Source organism: Aulonocara stuartgranti, assembly GCF_965226115.1.
Source record: "Aulonocara stuartgranti genome assembly, chromosome: 9".
NCBI lineage: Eukaryota > Metazoa > Chordata > Actinopteri > Cichliformes > Cichlidae > Aulonocara > Aulonocara stuartgranti.
The window spans coordinates 2,522,536-2,548,834 of NC_138960.1; the positions used below are offsets into that span (position 1 = coordinate 2,522,536).

General features: G+C 40.6%; 1 protein-coding gene across 1 annotated transcript in view; it reads left to right on the forward strand.

The window, feature by feature from the left end:
- The first annotated feature begins 75 nt into the window (after positions 1 to 75).
- Positions 76 to 26,299, forward strand: part of LOC309713868 (phospholipid phosphatase-related protein type 4-like) — a 52,575-nt gene continuing 26,351 nt past the window's right edge. Inside the window, exon 1 of the mRNA XM_082545774.1 lies at positions 76 to 427. Within this exon, the coding sequence (XP_082401900.1) occupies positions 356 to 427 (72 nt within the window). The 5' untranslated portion in view covers positions 76 to 355. The remainder of the gene's footprint in view (positions 428 to 26,299) is intronic.

Consider the following 26,299-nt stretch of genomic DNA (forward strand, 5'->3'; position numbering starts at 1 on the left):
TTTGCATGCACATCCACTTTGGTGGTCCACCGTCAGCCCTCCTCAGTGCGTCTGCGCTCTCCCCCCCATTCTTTCCTCCTCTCGCTCTGTTGCTCAGGCGCTGTTCTCTACCTAACAGCAAGCGGAGAGAAACACACAGAACCGCGCTCCCAGCAGCTCACCAGCAGCTCACCAGCAGGTATAAAGGGTCGCGCTGGAGGGAGCATCGGGTCCCCGTGCTGAACACTGAGCGGTTGTTGCATACTGCTATACACAGCGGTATGGAGCGCTCCTGATTCCAGCAGGACGCCTGGAGGAGCGCAGCCATTCTTTCCTCGTTACATCTCGGATCTGTTTGGACGTTCAGAGGCCGACCATGTCTGTACGAGAGAAGAGGATCCAGACTAAAGACAGTGTTAGCCTGCTGCCCTGCTTCTATTTCGTAGAGGTGAGTCAGGCTTTGCTTTGTACCTCCATCAAACGCCTGCTACAGCGAGGATGTCATTTGATTTGATCGTATTTATATCAGAGCTGCATTATTATACACGAGCCTCTATTAGTAGGTGCGTTATATGAAGCTATATAAAAATAGATAATTCTAATTGGTCAGCATTAAAATGCAATAGCCTGTGATGAGCAAATGGCGCGCACGTTTTCATCGAGATTTTCATCCACTTAAAGTATGTGATAAAGCACAGCATCCCCCCTTTACCCCCTCTGCTTGTGCTCAGCACAGCCACCTGTTCTCATTATCAAAATAGGTCAAGTAAAAGCCAATGGGCTGCTGCTTTTTTCTATTTTTTAAGTAGCTGTGCAGCTGCAGCTATTGAATTTTATATTTCTAATATGTATGATATTAGCTGCTCACACAGTAAAACGCTGACATCTCAACAATCATCCGTGGTAATACACACAATATCACAACGTAGCATCATTTCTTAATTTATTTTTAATTTTTTCTGCTTTCTGTTGGATCCAATAGAAAGCAAAATGCAAACCACGAAAACAAATGTTTTTAAATTAGGGGAGACCGGGGATAGTTGTAACACTTCCAATTTCTCCAATCAGGGCTAAGTTTCAAATGATGTGACTCATCCTGTGCATGCCCAATTCAGTTCTGCTATTACATGTGAAAAATCAGCACATTTTGTCAAACACAGACAATTTAACATGAAAAAAAGTAATTTGTATGCCAAAAAGTAAGTTTTTCTACTTTATTTCAATGTGTAATAGCATTATCTGCTTTGCAGTTAAACTCATCAAACTTAAATTGTGTTATTTGTATGTCTATGGGGATATATTCTGTGTAGGTCTTTAGTGCTAATGTTTTAGCCGTTGGCTGTAATGTTAGCTAGTTCATGGCTATAGGAGTCTGGGTCAGTTGTAACAATAATGTATGTTACAACTTACCGCACTATTACTTTAACTTATATTAAACAAGTTGGGGCAACGACATCAGCAGAGAGAGGTTCACTGGTCGCTTTTGTATATGCGGTTAATGCCATTGGCAACACAATTCCTCCACTGTTTGTGTTCCCACACATACATTATGCAGACCACTGTGTCAGAGATGGACCAGTAGGAAGTACTGGTAGTGGAAATAAATCAGGATGGGTGCAAGAAACAGATTTCCTCATCTTTCTGAAGCACTTTGCAAACCACACCAAGGTAAGCCATGATAAAAAGTAATGGAATTGCGATGTTGGTGAACAAATACATTTTTCCAGCTTCATTGTTATGTTCAAAATTGGTGCAAGAGTTGTAGGTTATAATGCCCACTGAGCCAATGAGGCCAAACTCAAGGAAGACCAACCAAAATTAATGAAATATTCAGTTGCAGAAAATTCCATAATTTCTCTTTTTTGGGGGGTTGGAATATGTTCAAAAGCTAGATTTCTGCATTCTGTCACACACACACACACACACACACACACACACACACACACACACACACACACACACACACACAGCTACATAAATGGCTCTAAGTGCATTCATGTGTTGAATAAACAAAGATTACATGTTAATGTTTTGTTAGTACCCTTATTTCATTGTGTTACATTTTACCCCAGGATATGTTACAACTAACCCAGACTATGGGGTCAATTGTAACATTTCACTCTTTGTGCTTGAGACCATACCATGCAATGGGTAATTGTGCTGCAGAGAAAATAGCTGCACTATTTAATAGCAGAGACATGTAAATACTTTGCATTACATTTTGAATCCACTACCTTAAACGAGCTCCAATTTACAGACAGAAATGTCAAAAATGTTACAACTATCCCCGATCTCCCCTACATTTTAAGTGTTTGGGTTCATGAACATCAGTTATGAGACCTCAACATTTCTGAAATATGTATCATTCAAAAAGCAAAAATCACATATCATAATCATCAGATTCTGCAGAAATCATTGCACAGTCTCACATTCAGCTGCTGTTTTTAGCCCAACTTAGAATCGTCCATCTGCTATTCGTTTTTCCAGCCAACCCCCAAAATACAAAATGAAAACACGCTGGTTTTAACTCCTTCTCAATTTAAAACATTTTAGTTGCTGGATAGTTTTTAGGCTGTGAGTATACATCTAAGGGAATCATTAGACGTATAATATACCCTAAACCAAAAAGACCTTTGTCTAAGGACCTGGAATTAGTCTCCTGCCTACTGTAACAAAAGGAGATCAGAGTCAAAATTTCAAGTTGCAGGGTCTACACGAAAATGCTTTAAGCAGAATATTATGGAAAAAGTATGTAAGTGCATGTTAGGAAGCTGTAAAGTTTAGTCAGTAAAAAGAAAGTACACCTGCCAATTGTAAGTCTTTACTTCTCAGGAATAATACCACGATCTGAAGCACACTGGCATCAGATAATGGAAAGAATCAAAATATTACGAGGTTAGTTCAGGCCTCAAACGCTGTGGTGAGGAGTCAAGAAAGCTGTGGATAAACTAGAGACCTCAATGAACCGAAGCAATGTTTTAAAGAACAGTGGATCAAAATGAGTGTTGCTCACTATGTGTTTATACTCCTCTCTGCATTTAATTATTAGTTTAATTAATTATTAGTTACTATTAACCTCTGTCTCTCTTCCACAGCAGGTCTTTATCCTGTCTTCCTTCTCTCACCCCAACCAATCACAGCCCCTCCCTGAGCCTGGTTCTGCTGGAGGTTTCTTCCTGTTAAAAGGGAGTTTTTCCTTCCCACTGTTGCCAAAGTGCTGCACATAGGGGGTCATATGATTGTTGGGCTTTCTCTGTTCTCTTTGTATTATTGGAGGGTCTTTGCCTTACAATATAAGGCGACTGTTGTTATAATTTGGCACTGTATATATAACATTAAAATGAACTGAATAGAAAACAACTACTTGAAAGGAAGAGTTCTGCAAGCTGCTGGATTATGGTGTATTGAGTTGTTCACACAGTCCCCTGCATTGTGTCTTAGTTTTTGTTAAAATGACACAGTGTAATTTCACTTGTGTTGTTGTTCTCAGGTTGTATTTACCTAATCTATCAAATTTTGTAATTTCTTGTTATGTCCTGATAGTAAAACCTTAGAACTCAAAGGGGGTGCACTTTCTTTTTTACCATTTTTAGGTGACAAATTAGTGCATTTAGTGCAGCCATGACAGAAGCAGATGAAGGCCAACAGTGTAGCGGTGCATTTTTATTTTCACACACATTTATATCAGGAAAATCAGGTTAAAAGGTCGGTTACAAGATAATGAAAATGAACTGATGATTTCAAACACTGAAGCGCTGCATGCAGCTTCTGTTGGCCGTTGCTCATTCCCCCACTGCTATCTTTATGCATGCCCTAATTCACTGCTGGCCTTTGGCTCTACAGTTATACAGCATTATGTATAATATATGACTCCATTTAATACTGTGTGATAGGTATTTCTGGAATGACTGCAACATTTCCATGAACGTCTCTCTCAGCAGTGACATTGTCAGGGGATTCCCTGGATTTTGTTTTGGGAATCTTTCATTCACACAGCAGTGCGACCTCACTGCAGTTAATGTGGCAGAACAGTGAAAGTCAGCCTCGAGCTTTTTAGAATCACTGAAGCAGCTCACTGAAGGATTTTTGCTTTTCTATTTTTGCAAACAGCAGGAGGCTTAAAGTAGGTCAGTGCTGAAAGTTTACTGTGCCCAAAGAACAAAGTCCCTCGTACTTATTGTTGTGGTGAGAATGATGTGTACACCGATCATGGGCATGCATGTCATGTTAATGTGAGCTTCACATGATTTCTTTGAAGTCTTGTCTTTGCAGGGTGGACTGATTGTTCAGCATTCACCTTTAATACTTAAAACAACAACAATTGAAAGCACAAGTTTTAGTTAATGTTGGAGTTTCTCTAATTCACATATGCTCAAAAGCTTAAAACATCTAGCTGTTGATTTGAGGTGAAGTTGAAGAATTTGGAGGCAGTCCTCCTCCTCCTGTTTACTTTGTGCAATGTACCAGTACCACTGGGAGCAAACAGCCCCAGAGCATGATCCTACTGGGAGCAAAACAGTAAGTGAGTTAAACGTATTTATATGTCATTAAAGTTACAATACAACCAGAAATATAAATAATAATATAAAACAATGAGAAAATTAATTAAAAGCTTGTTTGCATAGAAATGTCTTCAGCTGCTTTTTAAAGAGTCGATGGAGTCTGTACAGCCTAAAGACAACAGAGCTCCACAGCCTTGGTGCCCAGGACCAACAGTGACCTCTGACCTGACGACCTAAGTGCTCAGGATGAAGTTTCAGCAGGTCAGAGATAAACTGGGGAGCCTCACCGTGCAGAGCTCTAAAAGATAAAACTACAATTTTAAAATGAAACCTAAAATTTACTGACAACCAATGAAGAGAAGCCAAAACTGGATTCTGGAGCGTTCTGTACAGTCTGAAGGCGATCCAAAGCTGATTTGAAACAAGTAAAAAGACCACTACAATAATCCAAACGAGAAGAAATAAAAGCAGGTTCTGCCTTTGACACCAGCAGTCTGAGTTTAGAAATGTTTCTTGGATGAAAAAAACAGTTGTTTGGAGTGTTTGTCAAGCGACATTGAACTGTCAAATATAACACTCAAATATAACACTCAAATTTCTGAGACAGCCAGAGCATGCTCGGCAGCTGGAACAGTTTTCTTAGGTTTCAAAGCCTCGCTTTTACTCCTCTCGCCGTTGTGGCCACGTAGCTCAATTCTCGTCTCATCGTTAGAACTGCAAATGTTCAGTTGAGCTTTGGAGGAGTGGATTTTGGAGCAGTTTGCAGTTTGACCCTGGAAAAGGTGTGCTTATGTACATTTGTCTGAACTCATTATGTTGGAATCTGCAGTTGTTTAGGAAGAGTTTCAAGAGACCTACCAACTAGTGTAAATTTGTAATTCTGCTTCTTTGACTTGACTTTTGTTGTGAATACCAGTCAGTCCAATGACTGTTGTTAAATCCTTGCTACGCTGCAAAGAGAAACGAGTAGTTGTGGTAAATAATGAGCAGTTAATAGACTTTGGTCAAGTTAGAAGACACCGTAGATCCTTTAGCACCACTTACTGAAAGGCTTGAATGCATGTATATATTTGTATGTATACTTCTGACCCTGTGTGGATTAGATCAGTAGTCCCCAACCTTTTTTGCACCACAGACCGGTTTATGTCTGACAATATTTTCACGCACCGCCCTTTAAGGTGTCGCAGATAAGTACAACAAAATAAAACCAAAAAAAAGAAGAAGATTTATTCATAACAGACGGGAAAAGACCCAGGGACACCGAGTTAATGATAAAAGCCCTGAAAACCATATTTCACACCGAAGCCTCAGCTCTCGCGGCCCGGTACTAAATGGCTCACGGACCAGGACCGGTCCGTGGCCCGGGGGTTGGGGACCGCTGGATTAGAATAAATCTAAAATAAAGTGAACCTTGTTCACCCACTTTCTTTTTGAACATGAATATTGTACAATCATTCTACCCCAGGAAAAAACATTTGAGGGGCAGACAGTAAGCAGGGCATTACTGCTAATCGAGTGAGTCAGTTTTGTGCAATTATAAGAGACTCACAGTTCATCTGCAGCTCTGGAGGCTTTGCTGCAGATTTTCTCTGTGTAAAACAAACGGTGGTGGATCAGGTGCTCTGATGAAGGAGTCCTGTTAGCGTTAGTCAAGGTTTTAATGGTGAGCACAGTAACAGTGCGACTGCTTTGGAGGCTAGAAACATGTTTTCTTCACTCTGCTTGAGATCACGGTCTCAGTAATGGCTCCGCCTCTTCGTTCTTCACGGTGCGTAAACAAACGCCGACTCCATGTTAAACTGTGAAAGTGTCATCACGTCTGCTGCTGTTGTGTTATCAGTGTTTCTGTTTAAAACTGGCGCGTCACAGAGCCGTGCCTTCAGTGAAGCATCGAAGAAAAGAATTTGTGTCGAGAATTTTTTATTATCAAATTATTCGAAATACTCGATGAATCGTTGCAGCTCTATTTCCAACTAGAGCATGGATCACACTCGTCAGGCTCCCCAGGAACCTGATGTGTGTGCCAGGACACCTGAGAGGAGAGGTTGCCTGCTTTGGAGGAACAGTGTGGTGTTTATTCTGGTTGTGTAACGCTGGAGAAGCTCTTCATGCATGTATTCGTCTTACAGCTTGTTTAATGTGAGGAACAGAGAATCTGTTGTCTTCCACTGTGTGACAAACTGAGCCTGACTCTGTGCACCTCGTCCGCTGTTTTCTCAGCCTGCAAACTGCAAAGCAAGCTATTATGTGGCTGCATGTCAAACAGCAAACTATCTGGATTCATTAAGCTTTGATGCTATCAAGTATTTCCCTCAATATTCATTCAATAAAAATGATATATGATAATAATAATACATAGTCAGCTTTATCACGGCTTTAGTCTAACATGTGCTTAACACGGTCTTTTAAGTTTGCCCCAAAGGTTTTTCAGAATGTTAAAAACTGACAATGTTTTTCAAGGTTCTGTGGTTCGGTGGCTAAAAACAGAACTTGTTGTTTGAGACAGATGTCCTGAGCGTATGTGTGAAGCAAAGCTGCCAACATTTATTTTATGTGCCATTAAAAGTGTGCACTTCACACAGCTAGTCCTGACTTACTGCAGCCTCAAATTCTGCCAAGAGGCTCTTGTACATCAGCCATGGAAACAGTTGGCATTGCCACCCAGTCACACCTGACACCCCCGTGCTTTCAAACAGCTTGCTTCATCTGTTGGTCTAATAATAGGAACACACAGAGCAGAATGAGGTGGAAACAGTCTATTTAGCCCTTCATCCATTCATCTTAACTGCTTATCCAGCTTGGGCCAGTGTGGGGACTAGACGCAGAGAACAGCCTGGGCAGGTCACTGAGCTCAAACAGACACAGTGCTTATTAAATATTTCCTACAGAATTTCAGTGAGGATTACTGAATATTAACACGTTTATATAGATGTAAATATCGCTGAGGTTTGGTTCAGCTCACTGGTGTGACTGCACAGTCCATAACTCAACATGTTACACTGTAGTGGGACAGTTCAAGCTTGTGCAAGCAAAGATGACACAGACATCAGTACAAGCTACATATGAACTTAATATTATTGTTAAGACAAAAAACAGACAAAAGACTTGGAGACGAGGAACAAAGTTTCGTTGATTGAAGTTGCTGCAATATTCTTTTTCTTGTCACGATAAGAACAGCTCCACCTCCTTTGTTTACTGTTGTTGGCAGTCACATCTGATTTGCTTTTCCTCTTCTGCTTCAGATATTATTTAGCATCAGCTGACAGCAGGTGGACTTCTATTCCAAATGTTATTTGACAGTAAACTGAAAGTGGGTTGTGAACCTAAATAGATTCAACCTGTTTTGAATGTTCTCCTGGTGACGTGAGTCATTATTAGCAGGAAGTTTCACTAAGCCTCGTGGATTTTAAAAGATTAATGTTTGATTCCTGTAATACTGCGATTGCCAAGCAATATTTACGGGAACACAGACAAAAATGAAAAAGTATATATATAAGTATAAGTAAGTATATATGAAGGTATTTTTAGTCTATGAGTCTCAAAGTTTAAGGAAGCTGCAACTAATGTAATCATGCTGCCTGCACAGTTTGGTGATTGGATACTGTAGCAACTATCCAGCTACTGTGGGTCGTCCTCAATAAGAGTGAGAGCACTTCACTGTTTTGTACAGTTCAGTTACTTTTTGCATGCATACCTAATACTGCTGGGTGCATACTATGACCCAGCCAAGGAGCAGTCTTTCTTTAGAGATTCTCACAGCTACCTACTCATTAGTTATTATTCATCTCTAGCTACAGAGCTAATCTCTCTCTTCGACAGCATGTTCTCCTCCTCCTGTTACCCCAAACTGGCCCCTGAGCCTCTGTCAGAGGTTTCTTCTTATTAAAGACGGTTTTTCCTTCTCACTGTCATGAAGTGCTTTCTCAGAGGGGATCATTTGATTGTTGGGCTTTTCTCTGTATTATTGTAGGGTCCTAACCTTACAATATAAAGAGCACCGTGATTTGGCACTGCGTAATTAAAAATGAATTGAACTGAACTGTGTGCACTGCTCCGCCTCCATGTGCATGTCGTGGGCCTACATGTGTTATCTAAGGAGAGGAGATTCTCAGCTAAATCACAGCCACACTTCTTCCTTCTGCAGCTAAGCCAGAACAAACACAGCTGACAGCCACAGCAAAGCTTCAGCAACACTTGTAGGATAAAGAACAACTCTGTTGTTCGACTGACACATTTCATCTCGTGCCCTTCACCAGGGTCATGGTGACAGGCTTTTTTTAATGCATCTTGGAAGTAGGTGAAGTTGTGCCAGAAACCACTGCTTCTGCAGTAGTTCAGTCATGAGTTTGCTGGGCTCCTAAATAAGACTTTGAGTAAAAATGCAAGGCACAATCAATTTTATTTGCAGTTTTGAAATAAAACTTATGATATGACAAAAAGAAAAGGGCAATGAGACACAAAGTAGGCTGGCAGCGAGTGTTTGCATATGTAGGCCAATGGAGGATCTCTGCTGGGCTGAGCTATCCCACAGGAGACGAGGCTTTTCAGAGAAAGGCAGCATAAGCAATGCAAGACAGTCTTGGCTCCGATCACTCTGCTAATCTTCCATTCTGACAGCACTGGTCGCTTTGCGAGCCTTCAGTTGACTCACTAATCACTGTCTGTAAAATAATTGTGTTCATTAGGTATTCAGTCAAATAGTCATTACTTGGGTAAACTAGCCTATCACTAAAATGGTCCAGTAACACTCATTCTGTTTGTCTTCTAGCTGAGTGTGAAAAGCCTTTGCCTCTGGATGCTGTACAACAGCCAAGCCTGTTTTTGAAATATGTGTCAAGTTGGGTGCTTCAGATGCTTCAGATGCTTTAGAAAATGTTGTTTTTTCTTTTCTATTTATTCTCTGAGAAACGGGGAATTAATATGACAGAAATATCCATAGTACCAGTTTGCCCAGTGGTAGAACTCTCCATCTATGTACAAATGTGTTGTTAAAATAAGTAATTGACATCTATCCGTCTGGAAAGGGTTACAAAGCCATCTCTAAGGCGTGAACCACAGCGGCAGTCAGAATCCATAAAAGGAGAAAATATAGCCAGCCTACCAAAATTACTGCAAGAGTGCAACTAATCCGAAGGCAAGAAAACCATCCAAACATCATTAACCTGCAGGCTATTTGTCTCAGTTAAGGTCAAAGTTCTTTGTTCAACAACAAGAAAGAGACTGGACAAGTGGCATTGATGGCAGTGTTCAAAGGAGAAAACCACTGCTGACAAAAAGAACACAAAGACTCGTCTCTTTTGGGCCAATATTCTGTGGATTGACAAAAGTGGAACTTTTTGAATGTACAACTTCCAAAAAGTTCAACTTTGGAACTTACATCCCATTACATTAGTGTCTTAAAACTAACACATTTGCTGGAAGCATCAAACATGGCGGTGGTAGCATGATGGTTTGGGGCTGCTTTGCTGCTTCAGTGCTTGAATGCTTCGCCTCTACTGATGGAACCATGAATTTTGCTCTCTATCAGATAATCCTGAAGGTCACAGACATGACTTTCAACATTTTGCTACAAGTCAGACACTTAACCCACACATTACAATGAATAACAGGGGTTTTTAATCGTATATACAGAAACCTGACAGAGATGACTGGCAATACTTTACCTCAAACAACTGAATGGATACATACGCTGTTTGAAGCAACTATTTAAGATAAGATAAGATAAGATAAGATAAGATAAGATAAGATAAGATAAGATAAGATAACCTTTATTAGTCCCACAGCAGGAAGTGGACAGTGCAAAAGTTATGAGGCAAAAAATTAGAATACAATAAGAATAAATACAGTACACAGCTGTACAGAATAGAATAAAATAAAATACTATATACAGTAGAATAAAATAAAATAAATATACAATAAGATAAAAATAGAATACAAATACAAATACTATATACAACGGAGTAAAAATACAACGATGACAGAAAGGATTATTGCACTTAGTATTATTGCATATGTATGGATGTGTGTGCTTGATCAGTTAAAGTCTTTATTATGGAGTCTGACAGCAGTGGGGAGGAAAGACCTGCGAAATCTCTCCGTCCCACACCGTGGAGCAGCCCGTGATGCACTAAGTGTATTTTTTAAGCCACTTATTGTGTTTGTGTCAAGAGATTTTTGTTTTTATATAATTTGATCAGCTTTATGAAATGTGTTTTTCTGTTGTTTAAGCAATCTAAATGTCTATGTGATCTTTCACCTAATAACTTTCTGATGAACTTATTCAGCTACTAAATCCACTTCCTGTTTTTTCTGAGAACAAATGTAGAAAGGGGAAATAACCCGTTGCTTTGGGTTTGTGCAGAGTCAGAGTGACGTTGTTACTTTTACACACACACAGACATGTATAAAAATAAAAGTACGCAGGCAGCAGGGCGCAGTTGTAGGGTGCGTTTGCTGCTGCCCACATGTGTAAAAACGACTGCAGTCTCTGTGTTTTCTAACTCAGGTGTCTTAGCTGAAGAATTACAGGGTGATTTAAAGAAATCCCCTGTCAGTTTGTTTGGTTTTTTTCCACAAAACAGTAAATTTCAGAAAGGAACCCTTCCTTACTATTCAGTTACAATACCCCGTCTGCCTTATATGTTAGGGACTCATCTAATTATTGTGTAGTTTCTTATAACTATTTAAATAATAATAATCGATTGGATTCATATAGCACTTTTCAAGGCACCCAAAGTGCTTTACAATGCCACTATTCATTCACACACTGGTCTTTCCATATTGCTTATGCTCCCTCTCTCTTTTTAATTTCATTTTCCAGTTGTTGCTGGTTTTTGAGCCTTTTTTGAGAGAAGCTTCCCCCTTACTGTGGCCTTACTTGCATCCCACATCAAGAGAAAACATTACCTTCATCGAACAAAGTATTCGAGTAAAGCAGCTTGTAGTTCTTGTTTAATCCAAGTATCTGTTAGTAATGAAACATTTAGCCTAAAATGGTCCCGTAGTCCTGTATTAATGTTGATGACAGCTGGGTATAGTCAGAAATAGTGACTGGTTCAATTGCTGTTGTGTCTTTCAACCTATACTTTTTTTTTAAATTTTTTCAGTTCACTCTGCATACCTCTATATTTCTTCTTGGAACGGGCCTTAATACTGTGTCCCTCTAGTCCTAACGTTGCTCCTCCAGCCTTCCTTCAGCTCTTTCTGCTCAGTGCGTCTCAGCTCAGAGCTGCTTCAGCTGCAGCGAGGCCTCTGTTAGTGCTGCAAAGATGGTGTCCAGTTTCATTTGCACTTTTGCTGGATACAGACATTTCACTTGTACATCTTTTCTTTTGAGTTGTCTGATCATTTTGTAAACCTTGGATTTTGATGTCCTTTTCTGGTAGTTGTGTCACTTTCTACCAAAGCAGCTTCACAAATCCGATCATATCTTCACTCTGGAATAAGGAGCTTGGAAAAGTCTTCACATCAAACATTAGGATCTTCACTCTGAAAGATGCTAATGTTGTTGCATCTCAGTCTGATTTGGAGATCCTTGCAGCTTGTGGAGAGGTCCATATCATGGTGAATCTGGTATGGTGCAAAATCGCTGTCTTTGACTGTGCAAGCTCTTTCCTCTATTTGTCCAGTTCTTCCTTTGTGTTTAGCAATTTGGTCTTTAATATCTGTAACCGCTCAAGACATTTTTGTGTAATTATGCCCATCTTGATATACTTTATGCAGCGTTTTCAACTCTTTGAGTAGCATTAGGTCAGGCTGGCTTGGTGCTCTCTGTTTATCTTCCTTTTCTTTCCAAGTATCTGTACACAGAGTTATTGTCTCATGGTTGTAGTCATTTTGTAGGAGTGTATTTATTTTTTGCTGCTATTATGTATAATGTCACTTATTTTTCTCACTGTTTGGTGGAGCACCACTGTTTTGCTAAATTAGCTTCTGTGATGTCACTGGAAGTGTTACTTTGTTTTGTTTTTATTCATTCATTTTTGTGATAATCCAACAGAAACACAACGTTAACATTCTCTGACAAAGGAGCATAAAAAACAAACATATCCCAGACCAAGATCAATAAAATAAGATATCATAAAGGGAATTTACAACCTTATAATACAGCATTCCAGGATTCTTGTTCATTCACCCAGGTATCTGGTCATTTTCAGTTGTCATTCACTCCTTTGTGTGAACTCTTTTCAGTATGTTTCCATTGTTATGGACGGTGGGCTTGTTTCTTTCCATTAGTATCTGTAGAATACAGTTTTTGACTGGACTGTATGTCTCTCGAGGTATAGCTCATTTAGTGGAGAATTAACTAGAAGGATTTTCTCTGTTTCTTCTTTGATTCTTATCCAGAATCCTTGGATTCGGACATATTTCTATATTTTAGGTTTTTTTATAACATGGGGAGATAACAAGAGGTGTATTAAAAATCAGATTTTAAATTTCCAATCAGATTCTCTCCACAGTTGACTAGTTGACTGCTTATTCGCCTCTGTCAGTGCGCCCCAGGGTGGCTGTGGCTACAATGTAGCTGCCATCACCAGTGTGTGAATGTGTGTGTGGATGGGTGGATGACTGGTTGTGTAACGCGCTTTGGGGTCCTTAGGGACTAGTAAAGCGCTATACAAATACAGGCCATTTACCATTTATTCCCTTGTGACAGGGGTTGCACAAGAACTATATAAGGATATTTAACATTAATTGTACAAATGTTGCTGTTTACAAAGCACAGATTATTTTAAGAAGTTTACATTTAAGAATTTGTGAGCAAATGGTGCATTAGGTTGTAATTGTGTGGAAATATGTGTTTAAGGATATAAAGACGTACATTTAATGAGTTACAGTAAAAAGAAGTCCCTCTAAATGTTAACATAAACGGAAAATATCCGTCAATGGTACCAAAATATAACGTGAATTTAACATCCGTAGCCGATATCGGGCTTAATTTGATTTTGGGGGACGTACGTTGGAAATGCCAGTTTTGGCACTATTTAGGAACAGCTTTCAGATACATAAAGTTGCCTCTGATGTCGCTGCTGATGTGACGTTAAATATGAGGAAAGCAAAGAGGGAAACCTTTACGATGTGTTTTAAACGCAGAGGAACAGTCGCACAGATAATGATCTTCCGATACATTATCAGTGATAATAACACTCAATAGTTCCCATTTCTCCTAAATATGTCCTGTATTTTGGCAGGACTCATATAAGGCTTTTGTATTTATGAGAAACATGTTCCTTAGTTGGGAGATGTTTTTCTTCTATGCTGTTAGGATCAATCAAAGCTCTTTCTTTGTGGTTCAGGATGTAGTGTCTTATTTGAAGATATCTATATGCGTGTTTAGAGGGGAGTTGGAATTGTTCCTGAAGCTGGTTAAATGACTTGTTCCATTAATGAGTTGATTTATTGTATTAAGGCCTGCATTGGCTACCTACTAAATCCACTGTCCACACAGGGACAGTTCTACATTGCCTCTCACTGGCATGGCACTTGAGACAGATAAAGAGCCCCCCAATTTTTTACTTATTGTTGTCCACACCTCCAGAGTATGTTTTGTCCAATCCTTTTCTATTTTTAGGTTTTTGTCAGATTTTGCATTAATGAAAGGTAAAGTGTTGGAGTCCCTGCCATAAGTAAGAGTCCTTCACCTTTTTCATCTTCATTTGGAGCATATAAGCCTCCAGTTGTTCCAGTTACCATCATATAACGGCCTTCATCATCCTGAAAAACCTTTCCATTACTGTAATAAGCACATTTGTTAAACAGGACAGCAACCCCTCTGTTCGTCCTGCTCCTGCAGGATGCATCATATTCTTGGTTGATGTTCTGTCTCAGATGCGCGAGTTTATTGAATGAGAGCTACAGAGCACCGCAGTCTCTTTAATTGTCCGAGGATTTTTTTCCCTTAATTAGGTTATTAATTCTTTTTACGTTATAACTAACGAAGTTCATATCTGTCATATTCGCCACATGATGGCATATTCCCCTTTGTGTTCTAACATGTGTATAATGTATACATGCTTAGTCTGTAAGTGAAAATGTAAACTATGTCTGTAACATGTCAGAGAGAAGGAAAAAGAACAGGGCTTCCACGCTTCCAGTCGTCCACATTGTGGACAACCCCATTTATACTGGGGCAGAGAAGTGTGACCCTCCTTCTCTGTGGGAAAAAATGCTTAATGCACAAATAACCAATATCCCACTGTTGTGTAAAAATGAGTGTGGTCCACTCATATTAATCCTACACATCCACCGCCTGGACTTTATGAAGCATAATGTTTGTAAATATGTGACAGTTTACATCTATATTTTGGGGCGATTGTGGCTCAAGAGTTGGGAGTTCGCCTTGGAATTGGAAGGTTGCCAGTTCAAGCCCCGGCTTGGACAGTCTCGGTCGTTGTGTCCTTGGGCGAGACACTTCACCCGTTGCCTACTGGTGGTGGTCAGAGGGCCCGGTGGCGCCAGTGTCCGACAGCCTCGCATCTGTCAGTGCGCCCCAGGGTGACTGTGGCTACAATGTAGCTGCCATCACCAATGTGTGTGTGAATGGGTGGATGACTGGATATATAAAGCGCTTTGGGGTCCTTAGGGACTAGTAAAGTAAAGACTAGTATTATAAATACAGGCCATTTACCATTTATATTTTGGCAGGAACAAATATCCAGATATACTCTGTCTTCTTTCTTTTTTCCTTTTCTACATGTCAATCAGCGTACCTTTAAGTCACTCTAGCATTTAACTCATTTAAAGTTCTTCCTGCATGAGGGCTCTTAGGTCTGATGTTGACAACGCTGTGTCTCTTTGGGTCTTCCTGTTGCATGTCCAACCTTCCTTCCGCTCGTCTTCGATGTCGCACCATGTTCTGACTCTGAGCTCTTTCAGCAGCGGTCTTCTCTCCTGCATCCAGTTTTATTCTCAGGTTTGCTGGGTATAGACATTTCGCCTGCACCTTGTTGCTTGATAACCTCATATGTTCTGGTTCTCTTCTTCTGTAGGTCGGACGAGTAGTCGTGGTCACAAAAGATTTGTGTATCTTTGAAAAAGACTTGTCTCTGGCTCCATGCTGTCTGTATGGTCATCTCACTATGATAGATCTAGGAGGCGTCGTGGGGTCTTTAGGTCGAGGACCACATGAAGGATGCACCCTCTCAATGATGATACCCATCTCCATTGGGAGTTTCAGTGATCCAGCTTCCGGTTAATTTTGATCATATCATTTCCTTCACTTCCCTCTGGAATCTGAAAAATCCACGTTGTTGCGTGTCAGTCTGTTTTGTAGCAGGAATCACAGCGCCGTCTGGTGTCGCATAACTGTGTCTTCTGCTAGTTCTTTCATCTATTGGTCCAATTCGCTCTTCGAGTTGGTCTCTAATATCTGTGACCTCTTGTTCCAGTCTTTCGAGTGACATCTTTGTGTGGTTGTGTCCATCTTGGTTCTCTTTACGTAGCTTTTGCAGTTCTTCCAGTAGCATTAGATCCGGCTTTGTTTTTTGTTCATAGTCATTTCATATAGATTTTCTGTTCTCCTGGCTGTTTAACAGCCTGTTGACTTCAGTCATCCCTTATTTCGTGTGTTGTGTGGCGGCGCTTTGTTGTTTTGCTGCTTCACCGGCATCACCGGAAGTCCGCCTGAAGTGTTTCTTTTTTAGTCACTATGTGTTTATATACAACTCTGCATGTGATCATTAGTTATTATTAATCTCTGGCTCTCTTCCACAGCGTGTCTTCGTCTCGTCTTCCTCCCCTCACCCCACCCAGTTACGGCAGATGGCCGCCCCTGAGCCTGGTTCTGCCGGAGGTATCTTCCTGTTCAAAGGCAGTTTTTGCTTCCCACTGTTGCCAAAGCAGTTGCTCATAGGGGATATAATAAGCAAACTTACAGAAAGATTACTCCCCTGTCTCTGCCATCTGTTGTGGCGTCTTTCAATGGTGTAGAATTATAGGAAATTAAACATTGCCAATTCTTAAAACTTAGACCCTGTAATGATGGGTTAAAATATACGTGGAACGTGCATATCAACATAAAAATGTGATATTCAATTTATGTGAATAAAATCAGCATGTACTCATGTACATGCTGATTGTTGGGTTTTTCTCTGTATCTATGAAGCGCCTTGAGGCGACTTTTGTTGTGATTTGGCGCTATATAAATAAAATTGAATTGAATTGAATTCGTCTTGATCACGTAGTTTCTGTCAGGGTGGTGAGGCCATTATGGAAAAATGCACCCAAAAGCAGAGCGACAAAGACTAAGATTTACAGAGTTTACTTTTACACCAGAGAATGAAGATAAGTACAAGTCTGGGGAAGGAACACACAGGTTTCTTCCTCGTCTGAAGGATGTATTGACTAGGGATGGGAATTGATAAGAATTTGGTGAGTCTGATTCATTATCGATATTACTTATCGATTGTCACTGGGTTCTCACTAGTGCCGCTTAGTGATGGTGGTAACTCTCAAAGACATTTCTGCAAATATCTGCATGTTGTATTGTCAAATGTTTGTGCATGTTGGATGTATTTCCCCTCTTTGTTGTGATCAGTGTTGGGTTGTTACTCAAAAAAGAAATGTATTACACACATCACACAGAATGCTTTTATTCAAAGTACGTTAGTTAATCACTCCAAGGAGACAATAATTCATTATATTGCTCATAGCGTAACTCTTGGTTTTTAGCTAGCTTAGCGTTAGCATGCTGTCTGTGCAGGTGCTTGCAAAGAGCCTAAGTTGTGTTAGCAGCATAATACAGTTGTTTCTGTCCTGGATGCAGTTTGCACTTTACCATTAGCTCTCGTCCTTAAAAATACAAGTAATGTCCAAATCTGCCCTATAAGTGCCCAACTATTCCAAAGATTCTCCCTGGATTCAAATTCAAATTCAAATTCAAATTTTATTTGTCACACACACACAACCATACACAGTATGACATGGGGGTGAAATGCTTGTAGCTGTACAATGCCCGACCATTAAATGACAGAAGAAAAGTTTTACAATATTTACAATTTACAGTTTACTACAAAAATTTACAAATTAACTTAGGAATTTACAGTAAAGAATGTGCAAATAGCAGAAGAGATTATAAAGATAAGGATTATAAATTATAGGAATTATAGGATTATAGGAAATGTGTGGTGGTGCGTGTGGTGACGTGTGTGAGAGTCCAGTCTTATAGTGACATGTTTGGGAGAGTCCAGTCCTACACCTGGTTCAGGCCCCGAATAGCCTGGGGGAAGAAGCTCCTCCTCATTCTCTCTGTTTTGGCCTTAAGGGAGCGGAAGCGCTTCCCAGACCTCAACAGTGAGAAGAGTCCATTGTTGGGATGGGAGAGGTCCATCATAATCTTCCTAGCTTTGGACTTGCACCGCTTGGTGTAGATGGACAGCAGGTCAGGGAGCTCTGATTGAATGATGCGTTCGGCTGAGCGCACCACTCTTTGCAGATCTCGTCTGTCCTGCTTGGTGCTGTTCCCAAATCAGGTCCAGATTCTCAGCAGGGTTGAAGATTCAGCTCTCACATGCCAGCAGGCCATTAATCACTGAGATATGAAATTATCCTGCGGGCCGGATATAATTGTATCATGGGTCACATGTACGTTTGACTTCCCTGGCAGGATCGATAGGCCACAGCCTAACAAGAGAGTATAGTTTTTATATACCAATACATGGAAAAAGAAAATTTTATAGTAAACATTTTAATTTTGAATCAGTCACCTTATAGATGTTATGAATTTTGGTTCTCTAGGAAGTTTCATCTAGATTAAACCGGTCATGTAGGAGGAATTCAGGAGCAATTATGGAATTATCTTTGTCTAACATTAAAATTAGTTTGATGATCTGAAACATCATCGTCATCCTCATCATCAGCGTTTATTTATATAGCACTGTAAAAACACACCTGGGAGACCAAAGTGCTGTACAATACAAATATAAATATAGTAATAAAATAGCAAAAAGCAGACATAGCAATAAAATTAATAAAAGTGTCAGTTACCCACAGAGTTAAAAGCCAGGGAATAAAAATAGGTTTTTAATCTGAACTTTACAACTGGCACTGATGTAGTCTGTCTAATATGGAGAGGAAGGCTATTCCAAAGCATTGGCGCTGCAACAGGAAATGCTCGGTCTCCTCTAAGTTTTAGCCGTGACTTTGGGACCGAAAGCAACAGCTGCTCAGCTGACCGAAGTGAAAGAATGGGGACGTGGGGCTTCAACAAATCAGACGAATTTCCTTTTGCCAGTTAAAGATCGTACCGCAGCATTTTGCACTAGTTGCAAGCGTGACAAAGTGCCCTGCCCAACCCCTATTAACAGAATTCCGATAATCCAAACGTGAAGTAATAAAGGCGTGAATAACACTTTCCAAGTCACGCTTGGAAAGAAATGGCTCAACCTTTCTTTAAACATTCTTAAACATTTAAGTTTGACAAAAAGCTGAGAAATCAGGAAGGAGGTAAAGACTTTGTCATAGCGCTGTAGCTTGGTTATACATTTGATGCTGAATCCTCTTATAGCGAGTTTGGTATTCCTTCAAACTGTAAATGCATCACTCAGCAGCTTCAGGCTAAATCAGTGCCTCCTCCTTTATGTAACTACACTGACACATGTGGACGGTGGTGCTACAGAGGGTATCTGCCCCCAGCAGGATGTAATCACAGCTGCAGCACTAACCCTCTAACCTGGAGGCTGGTTCCAAAGGGCTTTGTGTCCATTCTACTTTTGTGTGACAGAATTCACTTTATGACATTTTTAACTTTCTGCTGATATACTGGAATTACTACCAGTGAGTCACTCAAAAAGCTCTATGACTGTTGGTGCCATTGGCCCAGGACCCACCAAAAATAACTGCCAGGAAAAGCCCACTGGAGCCTGCTTTCCATTTTTACACATCTATTATTCAAAATGCACTGTCTCTACGCTGTGCTCTCATCTCTGTAATCACTAAGGAGCTGCCAGGAACACATACGAGCCAGTAGAAGGATTGTGTCAGAAGAACTTTAAGGGATTTTATATGCTTCAAGTCCAAAATTCTGATCATTATGGGTTACAGCTCATGGAATCCTGTACCTTAAATGATTATAATATTTATTTTCAAATGTGAGTAAATTACTGTTCAAACTCTGTAACTCTGTGTGTTCATGCCAATGCCTGTCCCTGCTTTTACACTCCAGCAGGAGTGTGAACAGTGTGTGCTGTGGGTGGGTGCGGTCCTTGATGATATTGTGTGCCCTTTTCCTGACCCGAGTGCTGTAAATGTCCTGAGTGGTGCTGTTCCCTGGGGTGGCTGTAGCTCAGATGGCAGAGCAGGTCAGCCACTAATCAGAAGGTCGGTGGTTCGATCCCAGGCTGCATCCTGGCTGCATGCCAAATATCCTTGGGCAAGATACTAACCCCATGTTTGCCTACTGGTGGTGGTCAGAGGGCCTGGTGGCTTGCTATCGCCAGTGTGTGAATGTGTGTGTGAATGGGTGAATGACTGAATGTAGTGCAAAGCGCTTTGGGGTCCTATGAACTAGAAAAGCGCTATACAAATGCAGGCCATTTACCACACTGTGATGGAGTTTGTCAGGATACGCTCCACTGTGCATCTGTAGAAGTTGCTGAGAAGTTTGGAGGTTAATTCACAATTTTATTGTTGAGCCTTCATGATGATCTGCCATGTGTTATGGGTCCAGGTGAGATTCTCACTGATATGGGTGCCGAGGCATTAAAGAAAAACTTTAACCATTGGAGAAAAAATTATTCATAAACATCCCACAGATGTAATATTATCTACAGCTACTCTTAGTACCATTGATGTTAAGTTAGACTCTTTTTCTCCAATTGATCTTTCTGAGTTAACTTCAATAATTACTTCCTCCAAACCATCAACTTGTCTTTTAGACCCCATTCCTACAAAACTGCTCAAAGAAGTCCTGCCATTAATTAATTCTTCAATCTTAAATATGATCAACCTATCTCTAATGATCAGCTATGTACCACAGGCCTTCAAGCTGGCTGTAGTTAAACCTTTACTCAAAAAGCATCTCTAGACCCAGCAGTCTTAGCTAATTATAGGCCAATCTCCATTAACCTTCCTACAGTAGTTGTCAAACAGCTAACTGATCATCTGAGGAATGGTTTATTTGAACAGCTTTAGAGACGGTTACATTACATTATATAGGTTTCCCTTAGGCCAGGGGTGTCAAACATACATGTGGCCCATGACACAACTATATCCGGGATATGGTATGTTTGTATGTGGGAGCTGAATCCCTGCTGAAAATCCATGGAGAGTCCTTGGAATCATTAGTCTGCTTGCCTATTGATTCTGCTCATAGGTTCTTGCATTTGTCCTTTAGTGCAATAAAAATAAAAGTAAAGTGCAAACTGCATGCAGGACAGGAACATCTGCATACTGCTTCTAACACTCTCGCTCTTTGCAAGCATCTGCACAGATAGCATGCTAACGCTAAACTAGCCAAGGACCCCAAGTGACAAACATTTGACCACACAACATGCAATTAATTTCCACAAATGTAATGTCTTTGATATGCTGCTTACTAATGGTGTTGACTCTTAAAGTGGAGCTAGTGAGAACCCAATGAGAATCAATAAGTAATAACAATAATGGAATCGGAATAGCTAAATTCTTGTCAATTCCCATCCCGAAGACAGCAAGTGTAGTGGTACGTTCCAGGTATACTGAGAGATGGAGGAGCCGGATTTAAGTGCAAGCATGCTGGGGAAAAGTGAAGAAATAAGGGAAAGCATAAAGTGAGCAGCATCTGGGTGCATTTCAATGATATTGGAGACGGCAAAGCTGAGGGCAGAATTTATAAAATTAGGAGCTGACACCCATTTTTATTTTTACCCATTTTCCATTGTGGAAGACAGAAAATTCCAAACCTGTCCAGGCCTTAAACTTCATGTTTGTTTACCCTCGTAAATGCATAGAAACAAGGTTTTTATGAAAACACTGAACAAAAAATTTCCTTGAAAAAGTCTAAAATCTACAGTTCAGTATTGAGTGTTACATAAAATAAAGTAGATACAAGGTGTCTTTGATTAGCAGAGATGCAGAGATGTCTGCATGTACCACAGAGCCATGGCTCAGTGTCTATCTAATTGAGTCTCACAGGCCTGAATGTGCGCTTGAAGCCATTTTTAATTATTAACTGCTCACCAAACACAAACAGAAGCTGAAATTTTGGACTTTTAACTGTATTTTCTTCAGTTTTACTGCTTTTCCTACAGATAAAAACTTCCCTTATGGCCACTCATACTACACAAAGCAATTAAGCAATTACAAATTAACCTGTTTAACTCCAATGCCCTCGGTACCAGAGGTTCTCTACTATAGAAATTTCAGTTTCTTTATAGCTACAGTTAAAAAACAAAACAAAACTGGACAGTCTGGGCAATGAACTGTTTACACATTTCTTCCAATCTAACTCCAAAGAGTCGCACTGACAAATTTCTCTCTCTGTCACAGCATCTTTTTTGTAATCATGTAGAAAAACAATATGTAAGTTCTTTCCTCTGACAGAAAGGAGAATGTCACTGGTGCAGCCCACTTAAGGTCAGAGTGGACTGTATGTGGCCCACAGTGTAAAATGAATTTGACAGCCGTCTCATGCATCAGAAGACATAGCATACATTTTCACTGCTATGCAGATGACACCCAGCTCTATCTGTCCATGAAGCCAGATAACACACACCAATGAGTTAAACTGCAGGAATGTCTTAAAGACATAAAGACCTGGATGGCTGCTAACTTTCTGCTTCTTAATTCAAATAAAACTGAGGTTATTGTACTCGGCCCTGAAAATCTTAGAAATATGGTATCTAAGCAGATTCTTACTCTGGATGGCATTACCTCGGCCTCCAGTAACACTGTGAGGAACCTTGGAGTCATTTTTGACCAGGACATGTCCTTCAACGCACATATTAAACACATATAGCCTTCAGTCTTTCAGTCTGTGGCACCAAGGCCGTGGAACAGTCAACCACCACAACTACGTTTGGTTGACTCTGTGGAATCCTTTAAAAAGCAGTTAAAAACTTTTCTGTTTAAATCAGCCTTTTGTTGATCAACGCTTTTTAAATTTTAAATTTTTCATTTACATTTAACATTTTTTATTGTGTATATTGTCTAATTTGTTACTTAACTTTCTGTTTGTTTTCATCTTTGTGTACAGCCCTGTGACGGCCTGTCTATGAAAAGCGCTTAATAAATAAACTTTACTTACTTACTTACTACATAGTACTGCTTTCTTCCATTTGTGAAATATTTCTAAAATAAGAAACATCCTGTCTCAGAGTGATGTTGGAAAAACATGCACTCATTACTTCCGGGCTGGACGACTGTAATTCATTATTATCAGGATGTCCTAAAAACTCCATGAAAAGCCTTCAGTTAATCCAAGTGTTTTTATCTCAGTTTGAAAATCTCTTCAGTGATCTATTGGTTTACCTTTTCAGCTTCATTTACTGATATTCACTGAGGATCATTTCTGTACAATGAAATAAATTCAACGTGGCTTTAGCAAGAACCCAGAACAACAGCACCATCCCTTCTAACCAGGGCATTCTCCTTTGTGGCATACATCTAACTCACGATGTTTCACAGCATCTGAAAAACATTTAATTACTTTGTTAGGCAATTAACAGAGAAATTCAATTAAATGTTTGTTAATTACATAGAGGACAGTGAACTTTACTTATTTCAGGGGTTGGTTACAATAAACTCTACGATTCATTCCGCCTTTGTGAGACTTTTAAATAATGGAGGTGAGCCAAAAAAAAGCATTGATGTGTGTTACCTCACAGCTGAAAGGAATCATGACACTATGAAATGTTTCAAATGCAGTTAGCTGCTATTGACCTGTGCAAATCATACTGCACTCTCAAAATGAGACCATGTGACATAAATTATTCCGCTAAAATCGGCTTTGAAGAATGAAGGGTACAGTATTTCTCCTGGAGCAGCTTCGTCTGCAGTGTTAGCAACGTGAGTCACTGACCTATATTTGTCATATTCACAAGCTGAGGGAAGCTGGCAGCGGCCGGGAAAAAACAGACGAGAAAATGGGAGTCGGGAGGAACGTAGGGATGAGCTCAGTGTGTGGAGGTGGTTCACTGTCAAACATGGATGACTCCTGCATCCATCGTGCTTCCTTTATTCATTCACCCAGCATGTTATATTTAATAGGCATCATCAAAGGAAGATGGACGCTTTCACAGCTCTGATTAGTCTTTTTATTTTTTATCAGCAAACACTAATCACAGCTTGTTTGAATGCACTCTGTGCAGACCGGTGTAAAACTAGCAGGGCTCAACAACCTCATTCACCTCGCAGTAGTGCCCACGGGGGCAGGGATAGCTCAGTAGGTAGAGTGGTGGCCCCATGATCGGAAGGTCGGGGGTTCGATTCCCCTGAACAGCTACCCTGAGGTACCCCTGAGCAAGGTACCGTCCCCACACACTGCTCCCCGGGCGCCCAGTGGCTGCCCACTGCTTCACTGAGTGAATGGGTTAAATGCAGAGAGGGATTTTCCCCACGGGGACCAATAAAGTACACCTTCTTCTTCTAAAGAAGCATATAGACCCATCTTCACTATGCACTGTGTGACTCTTCCATCATTCTCATCTCCAGCATGGCAGCTAAGTCCTTCTGAAGTATTTATCTTTCATGTCCAGGTAATCTGTAGGGCTGGGCAGGGGGTCATCTGTTGAAAAATCTACTGTCGAGGCTGGTGTGGGAAGGTTTTTCACAACAGGGTGAGGCAGGAATGATGAGTTTGGTGCCTCAGGTCCCGGCTCATTTCTGTCCACCAAACTGTGGATTCTTCGTCCTTCCATTTTTTAGGAGGTTCCAGCACTTCCAGCACTCCTGCCTATGAGTGGAAACCAGTGTCCATAGCTGCTCTGGGACCTGAAGAGAGAGAGCAGACACGAAGGTGTTACTCCATGTGCTAGGTTGTGGTGGCCCATGATGATGATGATGGTCCAGGAGAAGCAATGAATCCTGCTTCTTCACAGGCAGCCCGTCCACAAACTGCTCTCACACACTCACAGTCACATTTCTCTCTCCGGCTGCAGCCAGTTGGTCACCGTGTCTCTGAGCCTCTGGACATAAGAGAGGACAGTGTTTAATGATTGTAGCTGCTATACATGGTTCTAGAATGTTTATGCAACTTACCCTTTGAAAACAATATAAATTGAGAACATAATATTGTCTGATAATAGATGTTTGTATCCAAAAATCAGTGTTGTTAAAGCTAAACAATACATTCTTCCAGGTCTCTGAAACATTAATTAGGTATTAATCATCCATTTATACATTCTCAATAGAAGTGTGTAGGCACGTACGTACTTGGTCAAAATTGAACCAAAAATGCTGGAAAGGCATGTAAAGAGCATGTAAGAGTTGTCCTGGTCCTGCTCTGTCGACCCAGTGTTTATGTTTTTGATGATTAATATTCTTTGATGAATGTTTCCATGGTTTAGTCTCTTGCAGTTCTTTTGTATTTTGTGATTTCTTCTGCGTTTCATGTGTCACGTCTCATCGAGTTACATCCTCGTTCCAGCGTCAGCTCTGCGTCTCTCTTTTTATCTCTTGTTTCCTATTGTATTTACTTCCTGTTCTGGTGTTAGTGTGTTCAGTTTTGCTAACACAGCATACCTTCAGAGTGTTGTTTGTGAGTTTGTGTGTTTAATGTTGGGATTTTCATTTCTTTCTTATTATGTCTTGATTACAAAAATCTCAGCAGAGCAACATTAGATGCTCAAATTTCCGGGCCAAGTAATAAGACAAGCAATTTAATGACTTGTAATGGCTCATTCATCATAAAATATCGATATTTTAGTAATTTAGAGTAAATTTGTAGTTTATCATTAACAGGAACACAGTGGAAAAGAAACTATAACATTCGGATTGTCTACATTCAAAGGAACTACTTCCTCTTCCGCCTTTCACAGTCATGTGCAAAATAGGGCTGTATAAATGCCTCGCAGCCCCTTGGCGTGCGCACTCACAACAATGGCTGAGCGTAATCGTAGTCACGTGCGGACTTATTTTACCTCCACAAACAGCTGAGACGTGGTTTGCGATACATGTGGCAAAAAAGTGCTCCAAGAGTGAGGTGTTGTGGCCATACTAGGGAGACATTCATAAGGGCTGTTGGGGGGGATGGGGGGGTAAAAACATTTTACAGAGTTTATTTATCGGATAAACTACGTTAAATGTCACCGTTATTATTGGCCGGCCCAGAAACAGCGGGGGTGTCCAAATTCAGAGGATGCTTCCACCTGAGGACCCGGCCTTCACGGTCTAAAGAAAGCCGGGTAGTACGTCACGAGCTCCCTCGGTGGAGTAAAACTGCCGTCTGCTCCTTGCTATCTAAAATATAACCGGGCGCTGACGTAAACTCTTCTGTTTAATTATTTTCTGTTTGACGTTTATTCAGCTGTGTGAAAACCCCAGAGGAACCCTCCCAAGTAGGGATGGGTACCGGTTCTGACATAAACGGTAGTAACCAGACCGAAAAGCAGCGCACATTTCGGTGCTTTATTTCGATGCTTTTTTTCCTGAGATGTCATACACTTTAGATTCTAGCCAATCATTTTACCTTTCCAAGGATAGTAGGCGGGCCCAGGTACGTACGTTCTTTTAGAGCAGAGCTACAGATTAAAAATGCCCAAGGCGAAGCGGTCAAAAGTCTGGCTGTACTTCACAGCAAAAGATGCAAACTCAGCAGCAACAAGTGCTTTAAGCTGATACTGTGATACTGTCAAAGGAGGTAACACCTCGAATCTGATGAAACACCTGGCGACGCATAGCATTTT